Raw genomic sequence first — 26,427 nt, 5'->3', positions numbered from 1 at the left:
TTTCCAAAACTTAATATGGCAATAGCTTTTAGATTACATCTTTAATATATTTTCCCATAAAACTATCCAGACACCCATAATGTTTTGAATACTGTCAAGTCTATTAGAGGAGATAAACACCTGTTCTATACATTTAAAGTCACAATCTAATGGGAAAGAGAGAAAAAGATGTTCCTATATCCTTATTTCCATGAATGTGGTTAAAATTATCTTAGGAAAAATTTACTTCTAAAATAAAATTCAAACATACATTAATGTCTCACCCTCAAAAAGTGAGTTACACAAATGCTGGAGAGGGTGTGGAGAAAAGGAAACCTCCCCACACTGTTGGTAGGAATGTAAACTGGTACAGCCACTATGGAGAACAGTATGGAGGTACCTCAGGAAACTAAATATAGAATTACCATGTGATCCAGTAATCCCACTCCTGGGCATATATTTGGACAGAACTTTCATTCAAAAAGATATGTGCACACCTATGTTCACTGCAGCACTATTCACTATAGCCAAGACATGGAAACAACCAAAATGTCCATCAAGAGATGAACGGATTAAGGAGATGTGGTATATATATACACTGGAATACCACTTGGCTATGAAAAAGAGTGAAATAATGCCATTTGCAGCAACATGGATGGAACTAGAGATTCTCATACTAAGTGAAATAAGTTAGAAAGAAAAAGACAAATACCATATGATATCACTTATATGCAGGGTCTAAAGTATGGCAGAAATGAACCTATCTTCAGAACAGAAAAAGATGCATAGGCATGGGAACAGACCTGTGGTTGCCGAGGAGGAGGGGGAGTGGGAGGGAGAGGAATGGACTGGGAGTTCCGTTCCGGGTTAGTAAATGCAAACTGTTACGTTTAGAGTGGGCAAGCAATGAGGTCCTGCTGTATAGCACAGGGAACTATATCCATTCACTTGTGACAGAACATGCTGGAAGATAATATGAAAGAAAGAATATATATATATGCAAGAAAGAATATACACACACACACACACACACATATATATATATATATATAAAACTGGGTCACTTTGCTGTTCGGCAGAAATTAACAGAACATTATATATCAACTATACTGTAATAAACATTCTTTTTAAAAAAACTATTGAGTTATATAAATAAATAGATTCCAAAGATGTAATTCCAAGTTACTCCAGTCAGCAACAATACTTGCATAAGCATTTTCTTTTTGTCGTCTCTAGCTGTAGCAGTCAGGAGAAAATTTCAACGTGTACTGCACCTGAAACACTTTCACGTACCCTCCCTCCCCCACTAGCAAGAGAATCTAAATATTCGACTCTTGTTTTTAGATTCTCTTGCTAGTGGTAGTTAGCTATATTTTAAAACTCTGATTTATCATCAACATTATTTTTACTCTAAAAGTAGCTCTCTACATTAGTCAAGTATAATCAGATGCTTTTATCAAAGGAATGTTGGAGCAAACAACCCCTTCTTAGCCAATTTACTGGTCAACAGGGAAGGCTAAACAATACAGCTTTTAAAATTATCTAGCTTCACCCAACTTTCCTTAATGGCAAAATGGTACAGAAGGGAAGGGAACCAAAAAACCCCAAGCTGTAATGGGACTATCTAATTTCCCAGAGTCATGAAACAAATACCTCATTTTCATGTCGTTCTATCTGTACACCATAAACCTTTTAAATGTTGTAATGCTAGCTGTCCTTCTGAACACCTACTGAAATATAAGAAATGCTTGTGTTTAGTTTGTTAGGTAGGTATAAGTATGTAATTCATTACGGAAAAGGTCTTTAAAGCTTACTCACTGTACCTTTCATTATTATCAGGAGCAATCTGTTGTCATGAGTAATCAAAGAACCTCTGAGAGTTACCTAAGTTCAAGAACGATCACACACATATAAATTACATCATAGCTCGCAGATATTTTTTAGAGCTACTAAGAGTCCTTCAAAAAAAAAATGAAGTTAACTGGTATATAATTTCCCTTTAAGCTGTAAGTAAAATTTCACTTTAAAATCACTTTATTGTATGCTTCATATTGACTCTTCATTCATTAACAATACTTAGGTAAACAACTTTGGAAACATTTAAAATTCTCAAATGTTCTCAAGTACATAATGTTCTTCAGTGTCAATGTCAGAAACAGTAATCAGTGACTGCCATCAACTGGAAGCAGGTAGGACAGTGGTCTTTTTTCTTACTTTTCCATCTTTCCCAAACAATGGGCAGAAGTCCCAGCTATCTCCACAACAGCCCTGGGGGGGTGACCTGGCTCCGTGCTGGGTCAGCAGAGAAGTCAGGGTAGGGAACATACCGCAAAGCCCTGTGAGGTTCTTTCTGGACAAAAACATGCACTCTAACCGGGTAAACGAAAGAAGGCAGTAGGAGGAGCAGTCTCCAATAGATGTGATTTGCCGTAACTATTACAGTTATTACTATTAGCCACTGGACTTCTTTTTCTTTCTCTTTATTGCCATAACTGCACAACTCACTTTATGATCCCCCCAACCCCAGCCTTTCTCTACCAGTTTCTGCCAGAGAATTCACCCCTCAGGCCTAAGGTGTCCACTCTCTCCTATGCACTTAGAATCACCTTCTGGGTTCTCTTGTTTACTCTGAAGAACTGGGCCAAGAAATGTCTTCACTTTTAACCACTATTTCATTAAGCAAACAGCTAACATAAGCCAATTCTCTCTAGGTATGAACACCTACAGGATTCAAGAGAAATGATTATCTGACTTTTTAAATGTTAGATGTTAATATTTTATAATCACCTGGGCAAAAATCAATCTGATAGTCAAAAAGTTCCTCTTTATTTCTAGGCAAAGACTCCTTGTGTCCTTGACACTAATTAAAACTCTGTTAAGTCACCTGGACACATGGTAACCCATGGTGGTTGATGGTACTGCTGTTCTCAATTCCTTTTACTTCCCTGTAAGCTGTCACCTCTGCTTGTTGCTATGGGACCCACAGTACCTCTCTGTGGGAGGGGCCTACTTCCTGGCCCCAGTGACATCAGGTTTGGCCAGAGAAATAGAAGCAGAAGTGACATCCTGAGAGCTCCTAGAAGAAACCCTAAGTGCCATCTGTGGTTTTGCCTGGCATCTTCTCCCTCTGCTGAGCAAACAGGCCATCCTGACAGAGGCTGCTCCATAGAAGAAGGAGGCGCACAGAAGGTACGTGCAGCCAACATTAAGATTAAGAGCGAAAGGAGGAGTTCCTGTCATGGCTCAGTGGTTAACGAACCCAACTAGTATCCATGAAGAGGCAGGTTCGATCCCTGACCTTGCTCTCTGGGTTGAGGATACGGCATTGCTATGAGCGGTGGTGTAGGTTGCAGATGTGGCTTGGATCTGGCATTGCTGTGGCTGTGGTGTAGGCCGCAACTACAACTCTGACCTGACCCCTGGCCTGGGAACCTCCATATGCCATGGGTGTGGCCCTAAAAAGACAAAAACAAAAGAGCAAAAGGAGCACTGGGGTGTGTGTTTGGGGAGATGGGTGTGGTGGGAACAGTGTGCTCCAGCACCGGCAAACAGAGGGTGCTCTGTATGCAGAGTTTAAATATAATAACACTGACTCTGTGAAAGTCCCCTTTATCATCATCGTACGCAAGCAGTTCTGAACCACTTCAGTGGTCAAACATCTCTCCTACCTGGGGCGCACTGCTCTCACTGCCCCCTTCTTGAACACAACTGTGTAAGTCGTTTAAGTTTTAGGGTTGTTTCTGTGACTTCAGAAAGCTGGCCAAAGGAACTGAACCCTAATCGTGTACCCCAGGTTTAGTCTGCTTGCCCACGTGTACAGTATTTGCTCTTCCTCTTCACACTCGACCTACTTCTCCCTCTTCCATTCCCTCACGCCACCCATCAACATTGATTTTAGCAACACAAGCTGCACACAGGGGACTCTCTGCACGTACAGACTTCCTATGAAAATGGAGGCCTAAAAAGATGATGGAAATTGGAGTCCACACACCACGAGTCCTCTGAGCTTAGAGGGCTTGGATTAATACAAAGGCCTTTTCTACACTTTTAAAAAAGTTTGACCGTGGAAAAGAGTCATAGTATCCAATTTCTAATACTCAAGTTTTATTACAGCTTCATACGGAAATTCTTACTGTTCAATTAAGGAGGCTGTTTTACGTCCATGAAGACACTTTTCATTCAAACCTTGGACACTCATGCTTAGCCTTTCCCATCAAGATAAGAATGTAAATATGGTGTAATGAAGATGGTCTGGGAAGAGACAATTCTTGCAGCTGGTACTATATCTGATCCCAACCTCTGCTTGCATCTCAGTCTCCTAGTGCAACAAGTACATTTCGGCCATACCGAACCAACTACTGTTCTCCAAACACAGCATGAAGTTTCACATCCACGTCTCTTGCCTTTTTGCTTCATCTTTTTCACAAGCCTAGAAATTAGCCCTCTTTTTATACATCTAATATATACCATGTCCTCTAATTCAAGTATCATCTCCTCTGAACCTCTGTCTCCCCTCTATCAGTCTCTATTTCACTCTACTGTAAAAATTTTCGTGTCTTTTCTTTTTTTTTCCTAAAGGACAGACATTAGTTAAAACCTCAGAAGTCAGAATCCTTGCTTTAGCCAGGAGGTGTTATTTTTCACTGGCCCCAAACTATAAAATATAGATGAAAATACTGACTTCACAGGGTTGTAATGAGGATTGAATAAGAAATGAATGTGAGATACTTAGAGCCTGACACATAGGAAACATTCAGTAAAAGTAAGTAGCAAACTATTACAATGTATATGAATCTCTGCATTTCAACAGTATTTAGCACAATACTAAATAATGTTTGTTCTACTTGGGACTTGGGAAAGCAGATAAATCAGGAAGTATCATAGATACAAGAATGTAGAAAGGAAATTATAGGAGCATCAAGGGAGAAAGAGAATCAGCAGTCATAACACAAAAGATGGCAAGACTGGACCATGAATGTTGAGCAGGATTTTGATCACATTCTGGGCAGAAGACAACATAAACAAAAGCACAGAAAAATAAACAAGCAAAAACACAAATTTCTTAACACTTACTATTATACATTAAATATGTGCTGTAAGACCTTTTCTGCAGTCAACTCTATTTGCTACAATTATTTTCATCAATTCTAGACAGATGGGTAGAGGTGCGGACTTCTCAGTGCTGATTCTAAACACATGGACCTGACTTATAAGAGAATGCCTTTAGGCTTCTCAGTGATACTTTGTCTTATTTGAACAATTATTTGGGTTCTATTGTTAACAAAAAATTATAAGAAATTTAAATGGAAAGAGGGATTAGTTTCGGTAGGCTGAGTGACATCACTGACATGACTGAGATAACTAAGAGAAGAAAAAAATTCCTAAAAACCAATATAGAAACATGACAAGTTATGATTTAAACTAAAAAAAATTAATACCTTAGCTCTTAAATTCAATCCCTTTCTGTAGGAGATAAGGCTTGAAATTTAAACAAATATGTGAACTCTAAAATTTACTTAGGATAAATGGACAGGATGACCACACTGCATTAATACATAGGAAAACCCCATTACAAAATGCCCAACCGCGAATTACATTCCAGTCCTAAGACTTTTTCCCAGTAATTAAAGATACACAGAAGTGAATCTTCTTTATAACAAACAGTATCTATAAAGCATCATCTTACTTCTTTTCCTTAAAACTGTGTTAATACGTCTAGAGAAATGTATTAATGGTAAAGTAGAACTGTCCAACTTTTAAAAACCCTAAAAAAGGGCTCTAACTGTAATGTAGTCCTGCTAATGTTACACCAAAGAGTAATACACAAAAGGAGCTTGCTCTGTGGAAAGAATTCTACCTAGATTCCCAGTAACAGATACCACTGTAAGAATTGGCAGCTGGTACAGGAACAGTTCAATGTTTTGTTTCTCCTTTGCATTAAATTCAGTTTCTCTACATACTTTGCATTTAAACAGAAATGTATTTTCATGTGTTCTTACCTGAAAGGAAAACTGCTTTATCATAGGAAAGGTCAAAGGTGACACTCTGCACACCCATACAATGAGTCCTTTTATAACCATAAAAGAGACAAAAGGGAATGTAAAATGCATCTTCCCAATTTCAAAAGTCTCAAATGGATTACCAAGCAAATTAATCACTGATCTTCTGAAGATGAAACTAGATGTTACAGGTAGATTTGAACTATTTTTATGTTGGATCGGCAGCTGCTATCCCAGATTTAAATGCACAATAAAAACAAAGATGATAAAAATTTATTTTATCACTGTATATGCATAATTCTATATAATACTTAAGTATCATATTTATATTTTCAAATGCAAAGCCCTCATCTTGAATTCACACTGAACATTAGTTTCATAATTAGTTCCAAATCAAGAGGAAATTATGAAAGTGACCCAAATAACTTAATCTTAGAACCCAAATATAAAAAGGAAGTCTAAGAGTCAAAAGGAAAAATGATGGTTAAAGAAGAAAAAAAAAAGGTAATGGAACAAATGTCCAAATATTCTATTGGGCAATATTTGGGCCTTTAAAGTATATTAACATGAGCATGAAAAGGCCTGGTTTATAAAAGAAAAGATTTAATTAATGTATCATTAAAACAAATATTACACTGCTTTATTTTTTCTTTTGAAGTTAAGGAAAACTGCTCAAAAAGATAAATAATTTTAAAACATATGTCCTAAATTCTTTAAGTATCTGCTATTCAAAGTCATTCCTTTTACCTGTGCAGGAGATTTGCAAGTTTGCAGCTAAGACATCAAAAGCACCATGGTATGATGTCTGAATACACTGCCTATGCCCACAGAGCCTAGGCTCTCACAATGTACCGATCCCAAGGTTTTATTCTGCCGTGGCTCAGGAACCTAATTGGAAAACTCTCCTTCCTGCTTAAAAGAAACTGTTTCCTTCTTTGAAAAAGTCCATTTATGTACTGCATTTCAACACCTTATAGAAGCTTCTGTGGGACCCCTGCTGCTTGATGCCTCTGAGTTCCTAAAAGGTCCTTGCAGTTAGATTCCATGCTGTTGTCCCTCAATATTTAGTATAAAACTCCTATTGACAGAGGATAGCAAGCTATACATTTTTTTCAACCACATTCTCTAAGATAATCAGAGTACAGTATCATTTCTATTGTTTCACAGACACAGATGTTAAGATAAAAAAAGGTGACCCTGTCTATATTAGATGGAAAGTAAAATTATGTCTAAAACATGGCAGAGGGTCAAAATTAAAAAACTTGAAGATTAAAGATGGATATAAATGATCAATTTAAAGTTTTACCACCTGTTCACAAAGGTTATCTATTTTTATTATTGATTTTCAAATAAAACTGAATTACGAAAAATCTCCTCCAATCCTACCAAATGTGTTCAGTGATTCTCCATGGGTTGGGAAGAGGGTTCTAATGAAATAAAAATAAGTCCTGGGCCACTGGACATCTCCAGTATCAAGTGATTTTATTAAACAGGTTGGCACTAAAACTTAATCACAAATTTACGCTCAACCTCACTAACAGAGAAATGCAAATCAAAACCACAATGAGGTACCACCTCGCACTGGTCAGAATGGCTATCCTTAAAACATCTATAAATAACAAATGCTGGAGAGGGTGTGGAGAAAAGGGAACCCTCCTTCACTGTTAGTGGGCATGTAAGTTGGTTCAAGTGCTCTGGAAAACAGTATGGGGGTTCCTCAGAAAACTAAATATAGAACCACCACATGATTCAACAATCCCACTCTTGGGCATATATATCTGGACAAAGCCTTCATTCAAAATGATACATGCACCCCTATATTCATGGCAGCACTATTCATAATAGTCAAGACATGGAAACAACCTAAATGTCCATTGACAGATAAATGGATTAAGAAGATGTGGTACATATATATACAATGGAATATTACCCAGCCACAAAGAACAAAATAATGCCATTGCAACAACTAGATGGAGGCAACTAGAGACTCTCATACTAAGTGAAGTAAGTCAGAAAGAAAAAGACAAATACCATATGATATCACTTACATGTGGAATCCAAAATATGGCACAACTGAACCTATCTACAGAACAGAAACAGACTCACAGACAGAGAGAACAGATTTGGCTGCCAAGGGGGAGGGGGAAGAAGTGGGATGGATGGGGAGTCTGTGGTTGGCAAATGCAAACTATTACATTTAGAAGGGATAAGCAATGAGGTCCTACTGTATAGTTCAGGGAATATATCCAGTCTCTTGGGATAGACCAAAATGAAAGCTAATATGAGAAAAAGAATGCATATATGTATGTCTGAGTCACTATGCTGTAAAGCAGAAATTGACTCAATGTGTACATCAACGATAGCCTAATAAAAAATAAATTAAAAAAATCACATACCTCTTTTTAAAAACAGTAATTACTTAGAATCCAAAAAATAAACTGTTCATCAAAAAATGAAAAGCCACAACAGATAGTTAAGAAGTTATTTCACTGAAGAAAAACAATTTTCTTATCCACCTCAAACCGTGAACACAAATCTTAAACATGATGGAGTATATAATGTGACAATGTTTATTTATAAATACTCATCAAAGTTGTTTTTATTCACTAACTGGAAAAAGAATCTGTGTATGCATGTGTATTTAAATTGATCAGATAGAAGAATAAAAGGAGGTTCTTCTGTTTTTACCTCCACACATGATACGGCATGCATTAACTGTTGTTTTTTGGCTTATAAGCTTAGGGATCTACTGAATTTTTATGATCAAAGGCAATTTAGCACACTTAAGCCCCTTTCCCCTCTTCCTCAAGTATCAACATGGTTATATCACAATGTGAAACAAATTTTTGGTGTTTTCTTCCAATTTATATGTTCAATAAAAATTTATACAACATGAACGCGTGCCTGACACTGTTCTAGGTGTTAGGTAACGCAGGAGACAAAAGAGACAAAAATCCTGCTGTTATAGAGCTTATTAGTGAAATAGACAATACACAGAACAAAATAAGTACAATATAGAGAATATGCCTGAGAGCCAGAATATATTAAAACATTTTACAATTCAGTAAAAAGAAAAACAACCAAATTCAAAAGTAGGCAAGGGACCTGAACAGACAGTTCTCCAAAGAAGATATACAAATGGCCAAAAGGCACATAAAAAGATGATTAACATCGTTAGTCACTGGGGAAATGTAAATCAAGATCACAGTGACCACTTAATATCCACTAGGATGGCAATAATAATAGGACAATAGCAAGTTTTGGCAAAGGGGTGGAAAATTGGGAACGCTTGTTTACTGCTGGTGCAAATGTAAAATGATAACGTTGCCGTGGCAGTTCCCCAAAAAGCGAAACGTAAAATCGCCGTGTGACCCAGCAATTCCAGTTCTAGGTACATACCTAACTTCCCCAAAGAACTGAAAAGAGAGGCTTAAATAAGGGCCTGTGTAGATGTTCACAGCAGCACTGTTCACAACAGCCTCGAAGTGGAAACATGCCACTGATGAGGGAATGAACTGTGTGAAACGCATACACTGTGACATCATTCAGCCAGAAAAAAGAAATGAAGCACTTGTACATGCTACAATGAGGATGAACCTCAAAAACTTTATCTTCAAAGAACCCAGACACAAAAAATGACATGTTGTATGATTCCATTTATATGAAACATCCAGTATAGATAAATCCATAGAGATTGAAAGCAAATTGCTGGTTGCCAGGGCCCTGAAGAGTATGGGAAGTAACTGCTGAATGGATATATTTACATATTTCTTTGGCAGCATCCACGGCATGAGGAAGTTCCCAGGCCAGGGACTGGACCTGTGCCACAGCAGCAACCAAACTGTTGCAGTGACAATGCCGGATTCTTAACCCGCTTCGCCACATGGGAATTCCTGAATAGGAGGTTTTATTTTGGGGTGATGAGTATGTTTTGGAACTAGATATAGGTGGTGGTTATACGACACTGTGAATGTACTAAGTGCCACTAAATTGTTCACTTGAAAATGGTTAGTGTTGCATCCCAAACCCCCAGCAGATCCCCCCACACCCCAATCTGTCTCATTTGGAAACCATAAATTTTTCAAAGTCTGTGGGCGTTTGGGATGGAAATGCTATAAAGTTGGGTTGTGATGATCATTGTACAACTATAACTGTAATAAATTCATTGAGTAATGTAAAAAAATAAAACTTAAAAAAAAGAAAATGGTTAGTTTTATGTGAAATATGCCTCAGTTAAAAAATCTATTTTTTTGAGAGTGAGCAACAGAATGTTAATGAAAAGGGGGAAGGGAGAGGGGTTGAGATTCTAGAAGGAGTGGCCAGGGAAGGAGGTGACACTTGGATGAGGACCTGAGGGAAGGAAGGACTTCTACACAGACATGTGACAAAAGATGCTAAAAGGAAAGAGCAGGAGGCAGAGGAAAGGCCACTATGGAAGCAGGACAGTGCTCTCTGTGGGGAGGGCAGGAGAAAATGAAGTCTGAGGGTCACAGGGAATCTGATGACTCAAGGTAGGGACTACGAGGTTTTTTCCTCTTAGTGGAAAGGGAGCTGATGACATGAAATGACTTACGTTTAATGGGCTCATTTTAGCTGCTGAATTGAGAAGATACATGAAGGGCACAGCATGGTCATGAGTTAGAACGCTATTTCAGTGACCTAGGAGAGAGAATCTGATCTGTCTTTCAGTAAATTTTCAGTTTCTCTTTTGCCCTTCAAATATTCTTTTCCCATGGCCTCCACAGTTTCATGGGTATAATCACTTTTACAGCTTTTTGAAGTTGTCTTTTGATCACTACACTATCCTACACTGTCAACTTTTTTGAGTTCCTTTCCCCATCTGCCCTGATTTCTGTTTTTCACGTAAGCATCACTCAACTGTCTGGTGACCCTGGGTGGTTTGCTAATACATGAAAAATTAAAAAGTTTTGTTTGTGTGGGCAGGACCGGTAAACCACACTATGTTACTTGGCAGGGCCATTTCAGTGAGATGCACCAAAATGCAGTATTTTATTTTATTATGTCTTTTTTAGTGCCAAACCCATGGCATGTGGAGGCTCCCAGGCTAGCAGTCAAATCAGAGCTGCAGCTGCCGGCCTATGCCACAGCCACAGCATCCAAGGATCCAAGCCACGTCTGTGACCTACACTACAGCTCATAGCAATGCCGGATCCTTAACCCACTGAGCAAGGCCAGGGATCAAACCCACGTCCCCATGGATACCGGTCGGATTCGTTACTACCAAGCCACAATGAGAAACCCCAAACTGCAGTATCTTCATCCTTCTTTTTGACCTTGGTCAATTTGGCTGAAGAAAAATAAAGTGCTTTAGTAATGGGCAGCCACCATCAACAGGAGCAAAACTCCTGAGCTCTTTCTGAGGGTCTAAGATCTAATCATCTGGTTAGACTGCTCACCCCTCATCTATCCAAGTCGACCTATCACCAACTCCTGTCAGTTTAACCCAGGAATGAATCTCTTAAATTAATATATAGCTGACCCTTGAACAATGAAGATGTTGGGGGCACCGACCCTCAGCAAGATCAAAAATCTGCATCGTGTATAGTCGGCCCTGTGTCGACAGTTCCTCTATATCTGTGGTTCTGCATCCACAGGCTCAATGGGCACTCAACCAACTGGGATTGTCCAGCACTAAGCATTCACTACTGAAAAACGTCCATGTGTAGGTGGACCTGCTCAGTTCATAACTGTGTTGTTCAAGGGTCGGTTGTACTTCCGTCTCCCACCACCATCACCCTGGATCAAATGACACTCTGTGATTACCAGGAATACTTGTTGGCCAGCTGATCCAGCCCCTAGGGCATCCTTCTATGTCTGTTTTCCACAATTAGCCAGACAGATCTTTCAAAAGGCAATTTTAGTCCACTTCCCGTCCTTCCCACCTCCCCCTAACCGCTCCCACCAGAGATTTTCAAGTCCAGTGGCTGTCGTTAGGCTTAGAAGAGTTGAATGTGCTGCCTCCCTTTGCAGCCTCATCCCGTTCCCGCACAGCCTCCAGGTCTCCAGTCTCCTGCTCTGCTCTTTCACTGGTTCACACCACAGCCCTTTCTTCTGCAGCTGCTTGCTTGCTCCAGCTACTTCCTTTGTAGGGAGTGGCCTTTTTACCCCCTCTTCCCATAGTTTAATCTTACTGACGAGGCCTCGGTGCTCACTTTCGATATCAATTCTTTAGGGAAACGCTCATCTTACTTACAGCTTTACAGACCCGTGCTTTGTTAGCACTCATCACAGCTGTCATTTTGTGTGATTCTTCGATTAAGGCCTCCCCCATTAGAACGCACCCTTCAGAAAAACAGGAGCCTCGTCTATTTTTGCTCATCACTGCATTTACGGCACCCAGCATAATGCCAGGCGCACATTATAGGCCCTGTAAATACACAACAAATGGACATAAACAGAAATAAAGAGACTTGAACTACCATTGCCTCTAGTGTATAAGGGCATGAAAAAGCCTTCTGGCCTGCTGCTTTTCTTTTTCTTCTTTCCTTCCTCCCTTCCTTCCTTCTTCCTTTTTTTTTTTTTTTTTTTTTTGGCCTTTTTAAGGCCACACTCATGGCATATGGAAGTTCCCAAGCTACAGGTCCAGTCGGAGCTGTATCTGCCAGCCTACACCACAGCCACAGCCATGCCAGATCTGCTACCTATACCACAGCTCATGGCAACGCCAGATCCTTAACCCACTGTGTGAGGCTAAGGATCGAACCCACGTTCTTGTGGATACTAGTTTGATTTGTTTCCACTGAGCCACGATGAGAACTCCATCAAAGGCATTTTACAAATGCTAAATTATAGACTGCCCTGAAAACTGTGACCTTAAAACGTATTTTTTCAAAGAAAAATCACTACAAAGAAGTCAGCACATGAAATACACAACCAGAAAAACACACTAGTTTTACAGAAAATGATATCAACAGTTAATTAAGCTCCTGGGGGTGGTGGGGTGGGAGGCAGAATGGTGTTGTTAATTTCAAGTCAGGATCATAAATGTGAACAAACCCACCAAAACAAATCAAGCAAAAATCAAGAAGAATAACAAAAACAAACCCACAGTCAAAATTACTTGCTCAAATATATAAATATTGAAGAACAACCAACTAATAGATCTTTGTAAAGAACAGAAAAATTTACAGTATTTTCTTTATAGAAAAGACTACATAAATACTACTTCATTCAAAAAAAATTAAAATTGCACCCAGTAAATGTTATCTAGTATTATCTCAGTAAATGTTATCTAGTATTATCAATGTCATTTACCATTTATGTGTTCTTCCAGCTTTATAATACTTTATTTCAAAGGGAAAAGTGCTTTACTTGTAACTCTTTTTGAAGATAAACTGTTCCAGTAATCCAAATTCAAATGCTCTAAAACTCACTGAAATGGAAGCACCCATGCTTTTAAGAAGTTTCAGAATGAGTCATGAAAAAGTATTTTTAGAAGATAAGTCGCTGGAACTCAACTGTGAAAACTTCATGCGAAGGCTTTATTCCCTACACTAAATTGTACACACACAGTATCTACATACCAGATCCAGAAAACACAAAGCTAAGTATCAAGACAACAACAATTAGTAGGAAATGTAAGGGTTCTCAAAGAAAAAGAAGGTATTTGAGTTTTTTTCTTTTTGGGGGCAGTGCCCATGGCAAGCAGAAGTTCCTGGGGCAGGGACTGAACTTATGCCACAGCAATGACAATGCTGAATCCTTAACCTGGTGTGCCACAAGGGAACTCCTCGAGATGTATCATTTAAACGATTTACAGTAGTTGAAGAACCTAAAATTTGAATGTAGACTTTTCTATAATCACTGCATATGTGTGCACACTCCCCTATCGGGATTATCAGTAGCTTCAAGGATGCAAATAATGAAGACATTTAAAAACCTTGACTGACTCCCATGGTGTACACTGAGTGTGGTTTGTCAGGCCTACATGTGGTGCAGTGGGGGGTTTTGTTTTTCTATGTACTTCCTGGCTCCAGCTCAACATTTCAGGGCGCATGCCTGAGGTCTGTGAATACGAAGATGAATGAGAATCCCTGCCCCACCACACCAGGCTCACTGCTGACCCTGGGCCATGCTAAAAAAGGCTTGGGAAATAGCAGCTGTGTGTCATGTGATAAATGCAACAGGGCAATGTACCAAATGCTATGGGAACAACCAAGAATACCAGAACAGGTAGGCCAAGAAATGTCTATTTCATAGAAAGGTAAGTGTCACTCCCATGACTCTCTCAACACTCCTAACATTTCCATGCTTGAAGCCCTAATAATTATATATTTACACAGTGCAAATGACACTGTTGCTTGTATCAATCTGTAAAATCTCTTCTGCTGTTTGGACGACAAAATCATTTCTTAAATATCAATCATGAAATTAAAGATTTAAAATACTCTTATCTTACTGTCTTTCTATTTGGTACTTAGGTAGTTTTATAAAATTAGTTTTCCTAATGCTTTTAAAGGATAGACTTGGTGATAAAAATAATAATTGGCTTGAAAATACATTTTTGGTGTGTGCATTGGAATTAACTTCCTTTCCTGGCAATATTTAACACTTGACACAAAAATTAGTCAAATGATGAAATCCTCACTCAGGAATTAGTTGTTTAGTTTCTGTAGCTTTCATGTGCTTTTAACTTCTTCCTCTCTGCTTCAGGAGGGCAAATTAACAGCAAAAGCTGTCAGATGAAATATAACAAATCAGTAAGTTCTGTCCTTGCATTTTACAGCTTTCCCTGTCTCGGGTAAGGTAAGTATGTGTCTTTCACTAAATCCACTAGCTGGACATTTACCAGCACAATAAAAGTAATAAATAATGAAACGGATCCAAAAAAAGTTAAAACTGTCAATCCAGTCTTTAGAACAATGTATACAATTCATACTTCTCATAGATACAAATAAACTTACTTTACAAGTACAAGCTGAAAAAGCATGCTGAGGAGTCAGGACCGTGCAACAGCATTAAGCAACTTCAAAAATATAATAATACATTCTCTTCCTTTAGTCTAACATCTGGCAACTCTACGTAAGGCATACCAGAAATGTTTAACACATCAAGAATAATGAAAATGGCAATGATGATGATGATGATGATAATAGCTAAGATTTACTGGGTATTTAAACTGCACTTGGTACTGCTAAATGTTTTATACTCAAACCTGATGACAATTCTAAGTCAAAGGACTATTATTAAACCCTATTTTAAAGAGCGACTGTCTTCTATACCATTGAATTATTAATAGATTTTAAAATGTTTTCATAGAAAATGTTACATTATTTTATACCATGGACGTTAGATTTTTATCCTCTCTATAAAAGACCACCCAAAATTTTTAGAGTTATTGTCACCATAACACAAGTGATTTTTGAAAAAAATCTAGAGTCAAAGTTCTAAGTTGGAAAAGATAAAGAAATTATAACTAATTCAGGACAGATTTTACTGAAATGATTCCAAAACCAAAGCAGTACAACAGTACGTTCTTCAGAATTAATTTTTTACATTATGATCCACTCCTCAATGGAAATACACTTAAGTCTATATAAATATCCAAATTAAATATAGACTTACATTACTTGTTTGTCTGATGCCATACTTGGGAAAAAAAAAAAAATCCTGCTATAAACAAGCTTACCTTGGCAAAAAATACGGTGAGGTGAGTTTCACTGCCAACAATCCAAATAGGGAATTTTGGAGATTTCAAGTAAGAACCAACCTAGAACAAATGTAGCAAAATAAAAAAACAAATGAAAATTTTATACTGCCTGTTAAATATCTGCCAATGAACAGTTGTAGCATAACTAAAGTGTCTTATTCATATTTAAATGGAATGATGCATTGCCAAAATGCCTTACCCATAACGGTCAAATGCTGAATGTGAAAATGAATGTTATAAAAGACAGGGCTAAGCTTACATTGCATCTTTACATTAGAAGAATAACACAGATTTGTACAGCTAAAAAGAACTGGTTTAGCCCTAAGAATTATTCTCAGGTTTTACTAAAGATCTTAGATAGAATGACCCCTTCTAGAATTTCTCCTTGCTCAAACCCTAAAACTATAAACTTGGTACTGTAAACTTTACCAGGAAAATGATTATAAATTAATGAGTAAATTTTTGAATAAATAAGGAAAAAAGCCTTAAGAACATCCTGTCTTCAAAGAACTTAGGACAATATATAATAATTTCTCTAAAGCAAAATACATTCTCCTAAACATTTAACAATATAAAAGAAGCCTGTCATTTGATTCTTCATGGTAGAAAGTAAATTCAGTTTTACAATATGAAGTCTCTTTAAATGCATAAAAAACTACACTTTATAGCCTGTTTCAAGATTATATATTTAATCTATAAAAATGATAGTAACCCAAATTTGAGAGTATCTTTTTTTGTGTGTGCATGACAAAAAAGGAAAACTTTAAATTCACCAAATAAAAAACAGACTTGTGAAATCCAATCATGTTCACATCAATCACTCACTCTTAGGCAGACAAAGACTTTGACTGAACAACTAACCTTACCGATCGCAGATGCTCAATTCTTTTCTCACGGAGACTCCCTAGAAGTGGGAGAGTCCAAGGGGCTGTGCGTGGCAGTCAGGACCAACTATTCTCCCTCATCAACCAAAAGCCCTGCTTTGATGCCGCTTTCAGCCACTCTTTGGAATTCTCTTATTGTTAGGAGGGCAGTGGGAAATAGGAACTCTTTGTATTCATGGACAGTAAAACAAGTATCCTTGACCTAAGCTGGGAGGGATGAGCTGGATGTGCTAACAGTAATGGTGAACCAGCAGAGGAGTAAGGATGGTTTGAGGACAACAGAAGAGTAACAGCAAAAGGACAAAGAAAAAGGAAAAGCTCTGGTCACAGGTTTGGAATAAACGGATTTTAGAATGTTCGGCGCAAGTCCTTCAATTTTACATAAGGAAACTGAAAAGTTCACCGGATCAGTGCCTGGTCTGAATTCAAACAGCTAACTACCATAGAGATGGAATTAAAACTCAGGTTTTCCACTCCTAATGTGGCAGTTTTCCATTATATCATGCTGCATTTTGTGATGAAAAGTTTAGATGTAGTTTAATTTCTCTTTCAGCAAAAGTATCTGTGTGTATGTGTGTTTAAATAGGGTAGAAGTAAAAAATGATGACAAAATTATATACAGTAGGATCAAAGGGTACATGAGTACTGAACTCATGAGGATTTTTATAATAATCAAAATAAATAAATCAAGAGGGCATAAACAGTGCAACCACTTTGGAAAACAGTTTGACAGTTCCTCAAAAATTAAACATATAATTACCAAATGACCAAGTAATTTCATTCTTGGTTGTATACTCAAGAGAAATAAAAACATGTTCCCCAAAGACACATTTATTAATACTCACAGTAGTATTATTCATAATAGTCAAAAGTCAGATACAACCCAAATATCCATCAACTGATAAATAGAAAACAGATATTAACTGATGTGTCACACACATAATATTATTTGGTCATAAAAAGGAATGCAGTACTAATGTATATTAAGACATTAATGAACATTGAGAACATAATGCTATTTAAGTGAAAGACACTAAAGGCCACAGAGCATAGGATTCCATTTAGATGAAACGTCTGGAACAGGCAAAACTAGAGCGAAAGTTGCCAGGGGTCGGGGAGGAGGAGGAGGTAACAGCTAAAGGGTTTAGAGGATCTTTGGGAGAACATACTGAAATTAGACAGTGGGATGGCTGCACAACCTTGTGAATATAAGAAAAAGCACTGAATTGCACACCTGAAAATGGAATTTTATGGCATATGAGTTATATAACAATTTTTTTAAAAAGTGCACAGCCAGGAGTTCCCGTTGTGGCTCAGCAGGTTAAGAACCTGACTAATATCCATGAGAATGCGGGTTTGATTCCTGGCCTTGCTCAGTGGGTTAAGGATCCAGTGTTGCTGCAAGCTGTGGCATAGGTTACAGATGCCGCTCAGATCCAGCATTGCTGTGGCTACGGTGTAGGCTGGTGGCTACGGCTCCAATTCAAGCCCTAGCCTGGTAATTTCCATGTGCCATGGGTGTGGCCCTAAAAAGACAAAAACAAAAACAAAAAAGAAAAAAGTACAGAGCCAAAAGCATTCAGTCACCTGCTTCTTTTCTCACTTGAATATGTACACCACCACACACACACATACACACTCCAACACACAAATACGAGTAGAGGGGGGAGAGAGAGAGAGAGAGAGAGCTAAAGAGACCATTAGAGAGACTGGTTCATTTGTGTTAATGAACACACATGATCAAAATGATGTGAAAACAATTTGCTAAACAGTCATAAATAGGGAAATATTCAGATTCAGAAAACCAATACAAACACTATTATTTCCTTAATGCCATTTCTCTAAATGTTTGGTAAAAAGTAAATGTATGTATATTTTCAGAAGGATATCTACAGCTACATATGGATGAGCACCACAACGTGATCAAGCTGTTTTTATTTTTAAATGCTCTCTTAACTCAGTTTTGAGGCCCTGATGAGGGGCTGGTCAGTTCCCTTAAAAAAGACAGCTTGGAGTTCCCATAGTTGCTCAGTGGTTAATGAATCCGACTAGGAACCATGAGGCTGCAGGTTCAATCCCTGCCCTTGCTCAGTGGGTTAAGGATCCAGCATTGCTGTGAGCTGTGGTGTAGGTCACAGGTGCGGCTCGGATCCCGTGTTGCTGTGGCTCTGGCATAGGCCGGTGGCTACAGCTCCGATTAGACCCCTAGCCTGGGAACCTCCATATGCCGTGGGAGTAGCCCCAGAAAAGGCAAAAAGACAAAAAAAAAAAAAAAAAAAAGACGGCTGATTAAGGCCAAACCCCTACCATGGCCTTAAGTGCCCTGGAACCAGGTGCCAGACAGGGACAATGCACAAGCCCCAGAGCTCACCAAAACTACTCAAACTAGCCAGTCCACAGGGAGCCCATGAGACCCAGCATACTCTACCCTAACTCTCATTCATCAGCTTGCTGTTGCTCTGTTCCCAGGTTAATTCTCTCTTCGGCTCTGCCTGGTAGCTTTCTCTTATTTGGAACCTTAAGTGACAAAGAGATGCCTTCCATCTATCTGAGTATTAGTGTACTGTATCTTGCCACTCAAAACGTCTTTAGGAGCTCCCATCGTGACTCAGCAGTAACAAACGTGACTAGGATCCATGAGGACATGGGTTCCATCCCTGGCCTCGCTCAGTGGGTTAAGGATCTGGTGTTGCTGTGAGCTGTGGTTTGAGTCATAGACATGGCTTGGATCTGGGTGTTGCTACCACTCCAATTAGACCCTTAGCCTGGGAATTTCCATAAGCTGCACATGTAGCCCCAGAAAAGCAAAATAAAAAAACCAGCTTTAAATCTTAGAAAATATTTACACTAGAACACTAGAGTAGTAACACTTGAGTAATACTAGAGCAATAATACTGGAGTAACAGTAGACTATTCAGCAGCTAATGACTTCCCACTTGGGGAGAAAACACATTTCTCTGTTCTACCTAACAGTTAAAAAAAAGCAAATGACCATATTTAGCATTTATGTGCATTTAGAAAATGCACATAAAAGCTTACAATTCTGGTTAAATTTCCATTCATTCATTCAACAAATATTCACATTCACTGAGTACTGACTATGTACCCAGAAAGACAATGAGCCTGCTTTCAAAGAGTTTACATTCCATTAGGGATCACAACAGAAAAACAGATTTAAGACCAAAAAAAGATAAATATGTAAACAAAAAAAGTTATGAAAAAGTGATTACTGCTATGAAATAATGTGAAGAGTAGTCACTGAGGGAATAGTCAAAGTCTTTGCAGCATGGTCTGAAGAAGGACCCAAGGGGAAAAGGAGCCATCTACCAGCTTGACTCTCTGGTTGCTAGGCTACTTCAGAATAGCTTTAACTCCTGTAATTAAAGTCAATGAAAATATAAGAGTTGCTACTGTTTCACAGAACAATCCGTTTTCACCAATAAGAGCATGATGAAACCTATTTGATTATCACACCCATGTCACCCCTGACCAAGTGCTGTCACGAAAGAGGAAATGTTGTCTGGTAAAAAAAGAAAGGAAAGAAGAGAGAAAAGCACCTGCTGTTGCTACTAAAAAATAATCACCACCACCAGAACCACTGCTACGGCACCACCATTCTAAAATAGAAAAGAATGTAAGATCTACTTTCTTTCTCCAAAATCAGAACATCTTTTTAAGTGCAAATCATTAATGATTTAAGTTCCACAGACTTATTTCAGATTTGCAAGAAAGAAATGAGATATATATTAAAAAAATGAGAATTTCACGGCAGTCCCTAGCCATGTGTTAAAGAGTTTAATGCTATGAAATGCTTGGATTTTTTTTTTAAATTTTTTAGTGCTAAATTATTTTTCAGATGACAGAGACAAAAGTTAGAATTGCAGGAAAATTTGCTAAAGCAAATTATTTTTCTTTGCCTGATCAAATACTACCAGTTGTTTCAGTGAAGCATACGGTTAGTGAGGAACAGGACATTCTTCCCCTCTGTTTACTAGAAACTGCATTTGTATTTAATAACAAGTACCTCTGTTTTTATAAATTATTTTATACTGGCTTTTGCTCCCCAAAACTCAAAAAGGAATGAGCCTCAAAAATAGAAAACTCAGAGTTCCACACTTGGCCTTGTGGTTGAGGACTTGATGTCATTACTGTGGCTCAGGTTCAGTCCCAGGCCTTGGAACTTCCTCATACCACAGGCATGCCCCCTCCCCGCAACAAAAAAGGAAACTCAGCATGGTCAGCCAGCTTAACTCTATCCTTGGTAAGGCTGGCAGTTCAGGAAGGGAAATCAGAAAGGAGGTGAGAGTATATACTATCGGTAGGACACTAAAATATGTTGTCATAGAAAAATGCTCTCCACAACAATGCATGTGTTAACAAAAACCATTCAAAGTACCTTAAAAACCAACTCACCTTACAGTATCTTAAAGCTTCCATTAGTGTTAAGAATCCCACAGCTGCTTGTTCATGTATACCAAGAAGTTCTGCAACAGAAGTTAGCATTGCCTTAGTATATAAATTTGAAAAGCACTTAAATGTAAACGTACATATATTCCACACTAAAACTTTTACCCAAAACTAGACTTTAACACCTGGTACACATTGTTAAGAGTTCACACCAAGTCATCATTACAGTACTACTCATTACAAAATGTCATTAGATTAAGTAGCGGGTGAAGTGATACTTCAGATGTACATTAAGTGTATTTTTTAAACTTTATAATGATAACTTTTTTTTTTTTTTTTTGGCTGCACCTGTGGCATGTAGCGACTGAACGTGCACCACAACAGCGACCCAGCCGCTGCAGTGATAACACCAGATCCTTAACTGGCTGTGCCATAGAACTCGTCAATGATAACTTTTGATGGACATTTGAAACCATGTCTCTCTCCTATAAATAAACACAGGCAGCATGCTTCAGATGGGGTAAATAATGATGAAAACAACACAGTAACAGCTTTACAAAGACTAATATCTTCTCAAGGGAGACATGAAAACACTTGGGTTCTGTGTTTACATGCACACACACGTTATCCTATAGCGGTATGAGAACATCTGCTCCCTGTGTTAGGGAAGGTGTACACGAATGCTAACATCTGATTTGAATCCTGAATCATACGTAGGAATTTTCCAGAGGAGGATAAGAAGAAAATTCAAGGCAGAGGAAATGACAAAGAAGTGTGAAAACGCAACATACATAAGGGATAAAGAATTTATCAAAGCTTCCTTAAAGGTTTCTATGTAGCCTGGGGAGCTTGATAAATGGTGAGCAACCAAGAGAAAGAATTCAGTAGGTTCTCAAGTGGTATGAAGAGAGAACATGAGTTTGGTCTTAGACAAGCCAGGAGAGAGGAACCTTTAGGACTTCTAGCTACAGACAGATATATAACTAGAAGTGAGGCTCAGAAACATGGAAGAGAGATCAGTGTTGGAGGTGAAACTTTGGGAGTCATGAGCCTCAGAGATGAGAGTTAACATCATGGAAATGGATAAGAAAAAACAGAAAAAGCAGAGAAAATGAAAAGACATTATTCTACATCAGACATGTAACTGTGATGATAATAAAGTCTTTTCATAGACTACAGCTTTCAGCTCATGTATATTAAATATCATTATAATAGTAATTTGGGTCCATTCATATTTCTAAAAAGCATTTTTTTTTCCTGGTTAAAAATTATGTCCACTGTAAACACAATGTATATATAACTTTGCATCCTTTCTATCATTTGGTCATGTATTGTCCATTTTACTATTAGGAAATTATGTTTTTCTCAACTAATGTAATAATATAAACTTAGCTGCTTTTGTTGTAAATATCTTACTATGTATCCGTAAGTCCAACATTAAGATGGTGTAAGCCAAGAACTGACATTTCAGCTTTTAGGTTTGTTAATTCAAAATTAATAGAAGGCATGTATACATAGTTTGTATTTTTTCACTAACTACTTACTAGCATGGAGGAAGCATACATAGTAAAAATTCTCAAACTGGATTAGGATTCTTTGGGATCTACAAGACCCTTTTAGAGGCTATACGAAATCAAAATGATTTTCATAAAAAGACATTTATTGTGTTTTTCACTCCTACTCTTTCCTGAGTGTAGAGTAGAGTTTTCCAGAGGCTAAATGGTGTTATTTTCCAACAGATGGAATCTATAAACAGATATAAGAATCCAGCTGTCTACTAATAAACTAGACATTAAAGGGATTTGTAAAATTTTAAAACAATGTCACTCTTCCTACTAAAATTTTTTTTTCTTATTTTGGAAAATAGTTTTTTAATTAAAAAGGTTTATATTTAAAGTAATGGGTGGGAGTTCCCGTTGTGCCTCAGCAGTAACGAACCTGACTAGTATCTATGAGGATGCGTGTTTGATCCCTGGCCTCACTCAGTGACTTAAGATCCAGTGTTACTTCAAGCTGTGGTGTAGGTTGCAGATGCACTTTGAATCCCATGGTACTGTGGCTGTGGTGTAGGCTGGCAGCTGCAGCTCCAATCTGACCCTTAGCCTGGGAACTTCCATAAGCCGCAGGTGTGGCCCTAAAAAGCAAAAAAAAAAAAGATGATTATGAGCACACAGGACCCCCAAAATTAAATAAATAGGTGCATTACTGTTATTTTAAAATGAATTAATACATCTTTAAAACTTTCTCAGCCTTTATATTAAAAAAAAAAAAGGTGAGCATAATTTTCTTATAAATCAAATAAGCAAGAGCTTTTTCAGATTCTCAGTGATTTTCAAGTGTAAAGGACATGAGAACAAAAAAAATGTGGAAACTGTTTTATTATACAGCATTTAAGGGAAAAAGAGAGTGAACAAGAGCAGCCCAAATAGGCAGAGATGGTACTCTACAGCCTTTCAAAATTTCCCCTCCTCTACTTTCTGAAATGTAAGCAGCACTAAATGTTTTCGAGTTCAAAGAATACATGTTAAAAGACATTTTCACACTTTAATTTCTAAAATCAGTTACTACCACCTAGTGTTACAACTTGATACTACATCATCTCTTTCCTTAGAATTTTAAATGTCTACAATAGTATACTTATAATATGCTACTACATAAAGCAAATTCACTGGTCATAATTCTTGAACAAGGAATTATTCAGATTAGGTCAGTTGCCACGTGTTTAGGCATGTTGTTTGGATAATGTTTTAAAAATGTATTACTCCCGTTTCCTTAAACAGGATATATACTTAACATTTTTATCTTCTTTTGATAACCGAAGTGCACCATTAAGAATACTGAATATTATACAAAGTTGTAATTAGAGTTTACATTCAGAGTTTAGCTATAAGAGAATTTTCTCAGTAAGTCTCAAAGAAGTCTATTGAGGAGTTCCTGCTGTGGCACTGTCTCTGCAAAGGCGCAGTTCAATCCCCAACACTGTGCAGTGAATTAAGGATCCAGCACTGCTGTAGCTGCATTTAGGTTGCAGCTGGGGTTGGATCTGATCCCTGGCCCAGGAACTTTCATAGGCCTAGAGTGCAGCCAAAAAAAAAAAAGTCTATTGACATTTGCAGAAAATTCTAATAACCGCATCACTATTTTTCAGATTTTTCTAACTTTGTTTTCTTAGCCTCACATTTAAGACTACTTATGATCAGTGCCTATCAGCTCTTCTCTTCAGCCACTGAGAGTGTATCTAAATGCACAGTTTTATATTCTTGAGTTTGCTTTTTTACTGCCTTATCCTCCACTCCCAACCATCACTTCCTTCTCACTACTGTCAGGGTGTCCAGAGAAGTCCTTCTTGGGCCTTGCGAATTGATGCCGACTTGGAAACCAGATAACTGTACTACATTTATAGAACAAACACATCTTGAGTGCCAAGTACTGAAAAGAACAATGCTAAGCAAAGTAAAGGAATACAGAGATGATACCATGCAAAGACGAAGAAGCAAAGAGCCTCTCTGCAAACCATTTATCTGATGAGGAGTTACTATCCAAAATAGATAAGGAACCCTGACAACTCAATGGCAAAAGACCAAATAACCCAAAATGCAAAACCAAACCCCCAAACAAAAAAATCTGGGCAAAGGACTTAAACAGATATTTCTCTAAAGAATACATACAAATGGCTACCAGTATATGAAAAGATGCTGAAAATGACTAATCATAAGAGAGGTGCAAACTGAAACTACAATGAGGTATCACTTGCACCTGTCAGATAGACATTAGAAAAAAACACAAAAGGTAAGTGCTGGGGAGGATGTGCAGAATTTGAATCCTTGTACACTGTTGGTGGGAATGGAAAATGGAAAACAGTATGGATGTTCCTTACAAAAATTAAAAAAAACATATAATCCAACTGTTCCACTTCCAGGTGTTTAATCCCAAAGAATGAAATCATGATCTCAAAGGAATACTGGCACTCCCATGCTCACTGCAGCACTGTTTCCAATAGCTAAGAAACCGAAACAACCTAAATGTCTAGCAACGAATGAATGGATAAGAAACTTTGCAACATCCATATGATGGAGCACCATTCAGACATAAAAAAGAAGGAAATCTTACTACATGTGGCAAATGTATGAACCTTGAGGGTCTTATGCTAAGTGACATATGCTAGTCACAGAAGGAGAAATATTTGCATGATTCCACTTACATGAGGTATCTAAAATAATTAAACTCAAAGACGCTGAGAGTAGAATGATGGCTGCCAGGAGCTGGGGGGAGGAAGAAATGGGGAACAGCTCATTCAATAAATACATAAAGTTTTAGTTATGTAAGATGAGTAAGTTCTAGAGATCTCCTGTACAATTTCGTACCAACAGTTAATACTCTACTTAAAAATTCATTTTAAGGATATGGCATTCCCATCGTGGCTCAGTGGTAATGAACCTGACTAGCATCCATGAGGATGTGGGTTTGATCCCTGGCCTTGCTCAGTGGGTTAAGGATCTGGCATGGCTGCAAACTGCAGTGTAGGTTGCAGACACGACTCAGATCTGGCGTGGCTGTGGCTGTGGTGTAGGCCAGCAGTTGCAGTTCTGATTCGACCCTAGCCTGGGAACTTCCATATGCTGCCGGTTTGGCCCTAAAAAAACTTCATCACAAGGGTATATCTCACATTTCTCATGTTAAATGTTCTTACTACAATTACGGAAATTCAACCTCCTCCCCCACTCCAAAAAAACTCCACAGTAGGTGACAAAGTAGAATGTGGTAAATGCCATGAAGGCAAAGTGCTCAGGGCAGGCTGGATCACCTATGGGAATCAGGACTGGGGACGGCCGTTGGGAAGGGACAGCATGTGAAGTGGGAAGTAAAGGATGGGTGGATCACAGGTGGGAGGGACAGGTCTTCAGGCACAAGGAGCAGCATGAACCAAGAAATGAAAGCAAGCAGCCGAGACTCTGTTCAAGCAGAGGTTCAGGAATGGCTGACAAAATAAGCTGGGGTGAAATTATGTAGGGCCTTGAGTAAGTAAGGTATAGAATCTATAGTTAAAAATATGAAAAATATGTACTTTTAAAAATAAGAACATTAGAATAGCTAAAATAAAAGAAAAAACAATACAATGTAGAGAAAGGCTTGATTATCTCATAGGTAAAGGTACATGCAAATTGAGCCATGAACTTGGTGAAATCTATTTTTGAAGTAACGGGCTTTTAAAAACCCACTTACTGGTTGATTATTATATTCTTAAGAAGTCAGATTGCTAGAGAGTTGGCATTTAGTCAGGGTTGCCAGATTTACCCAAATAAAAACACAAGATACCCAGTTAAATTTAAATTTCAGATACAAAATATAATTTTTAAGTATATTCCAAACACCCTATGAGACATACTAAAAATGATTCATTGCTTATTTGAAATTCAGATTTAAATGGGAGTCCTGCATTTTATCTGACAACTTAGTTCCAGCTAATTCAATGTATTTTTATAGGCAA

At 38.0% G+C, this 26,427-nt stretch overlaps 1 protein-coding gene across 6 annotated transcripts in view; it reads right to left on the bottom strand.

Moving 5' to 3' along the window:
• Positions 1-26,427, bottom strand: part of MINDY3 (MINDY lysine 48 deubiquitinase 3) — an 82,613-nt gene that overhangs the window by 19,402 nt on the left and 36,784 nt on the right. For all 6 annotated transcript variants that reach the window (XR_299132.3, XM_005656813.3, XM_021064830.1 and 3 more), the window contains 2 exons: positions 20,946-21,016; positions 15,628-15,708 (listed from right to left, as the gene is read on the bottom strand). Coding sequence is in view for 5 of the 6 variants with exons in the window: in XM_005656813.3 (XP_005656870.1) it covers positions 15,628-15,708; positions 20,946-21,016 (152 nt within the window). In the remaining variant the exon portion in view is untranslated. The remainder of the gene's footprint in view (positions 1-15,627; positions 15,709-20,945; positions 21,017-26,427) is intronic.

Source organism: Sus scrofa, chromosome 10 (genome assembly GCF_000003025.6).
Source record: "Sus scrofa isolate TJ Tabasco breed Duroc chromosome 10, Sscrofa11.1, whole genome shotgun sequence".
Lineage (NCBI taxonomy): Eukaryota > Metazoa > Chordata > Mammalia > Artiodactyla > Suidae > Sus > Sus scrofa.
This window is presented reverse-complemented; position numbering and strand designations above follow the sequence as displayed.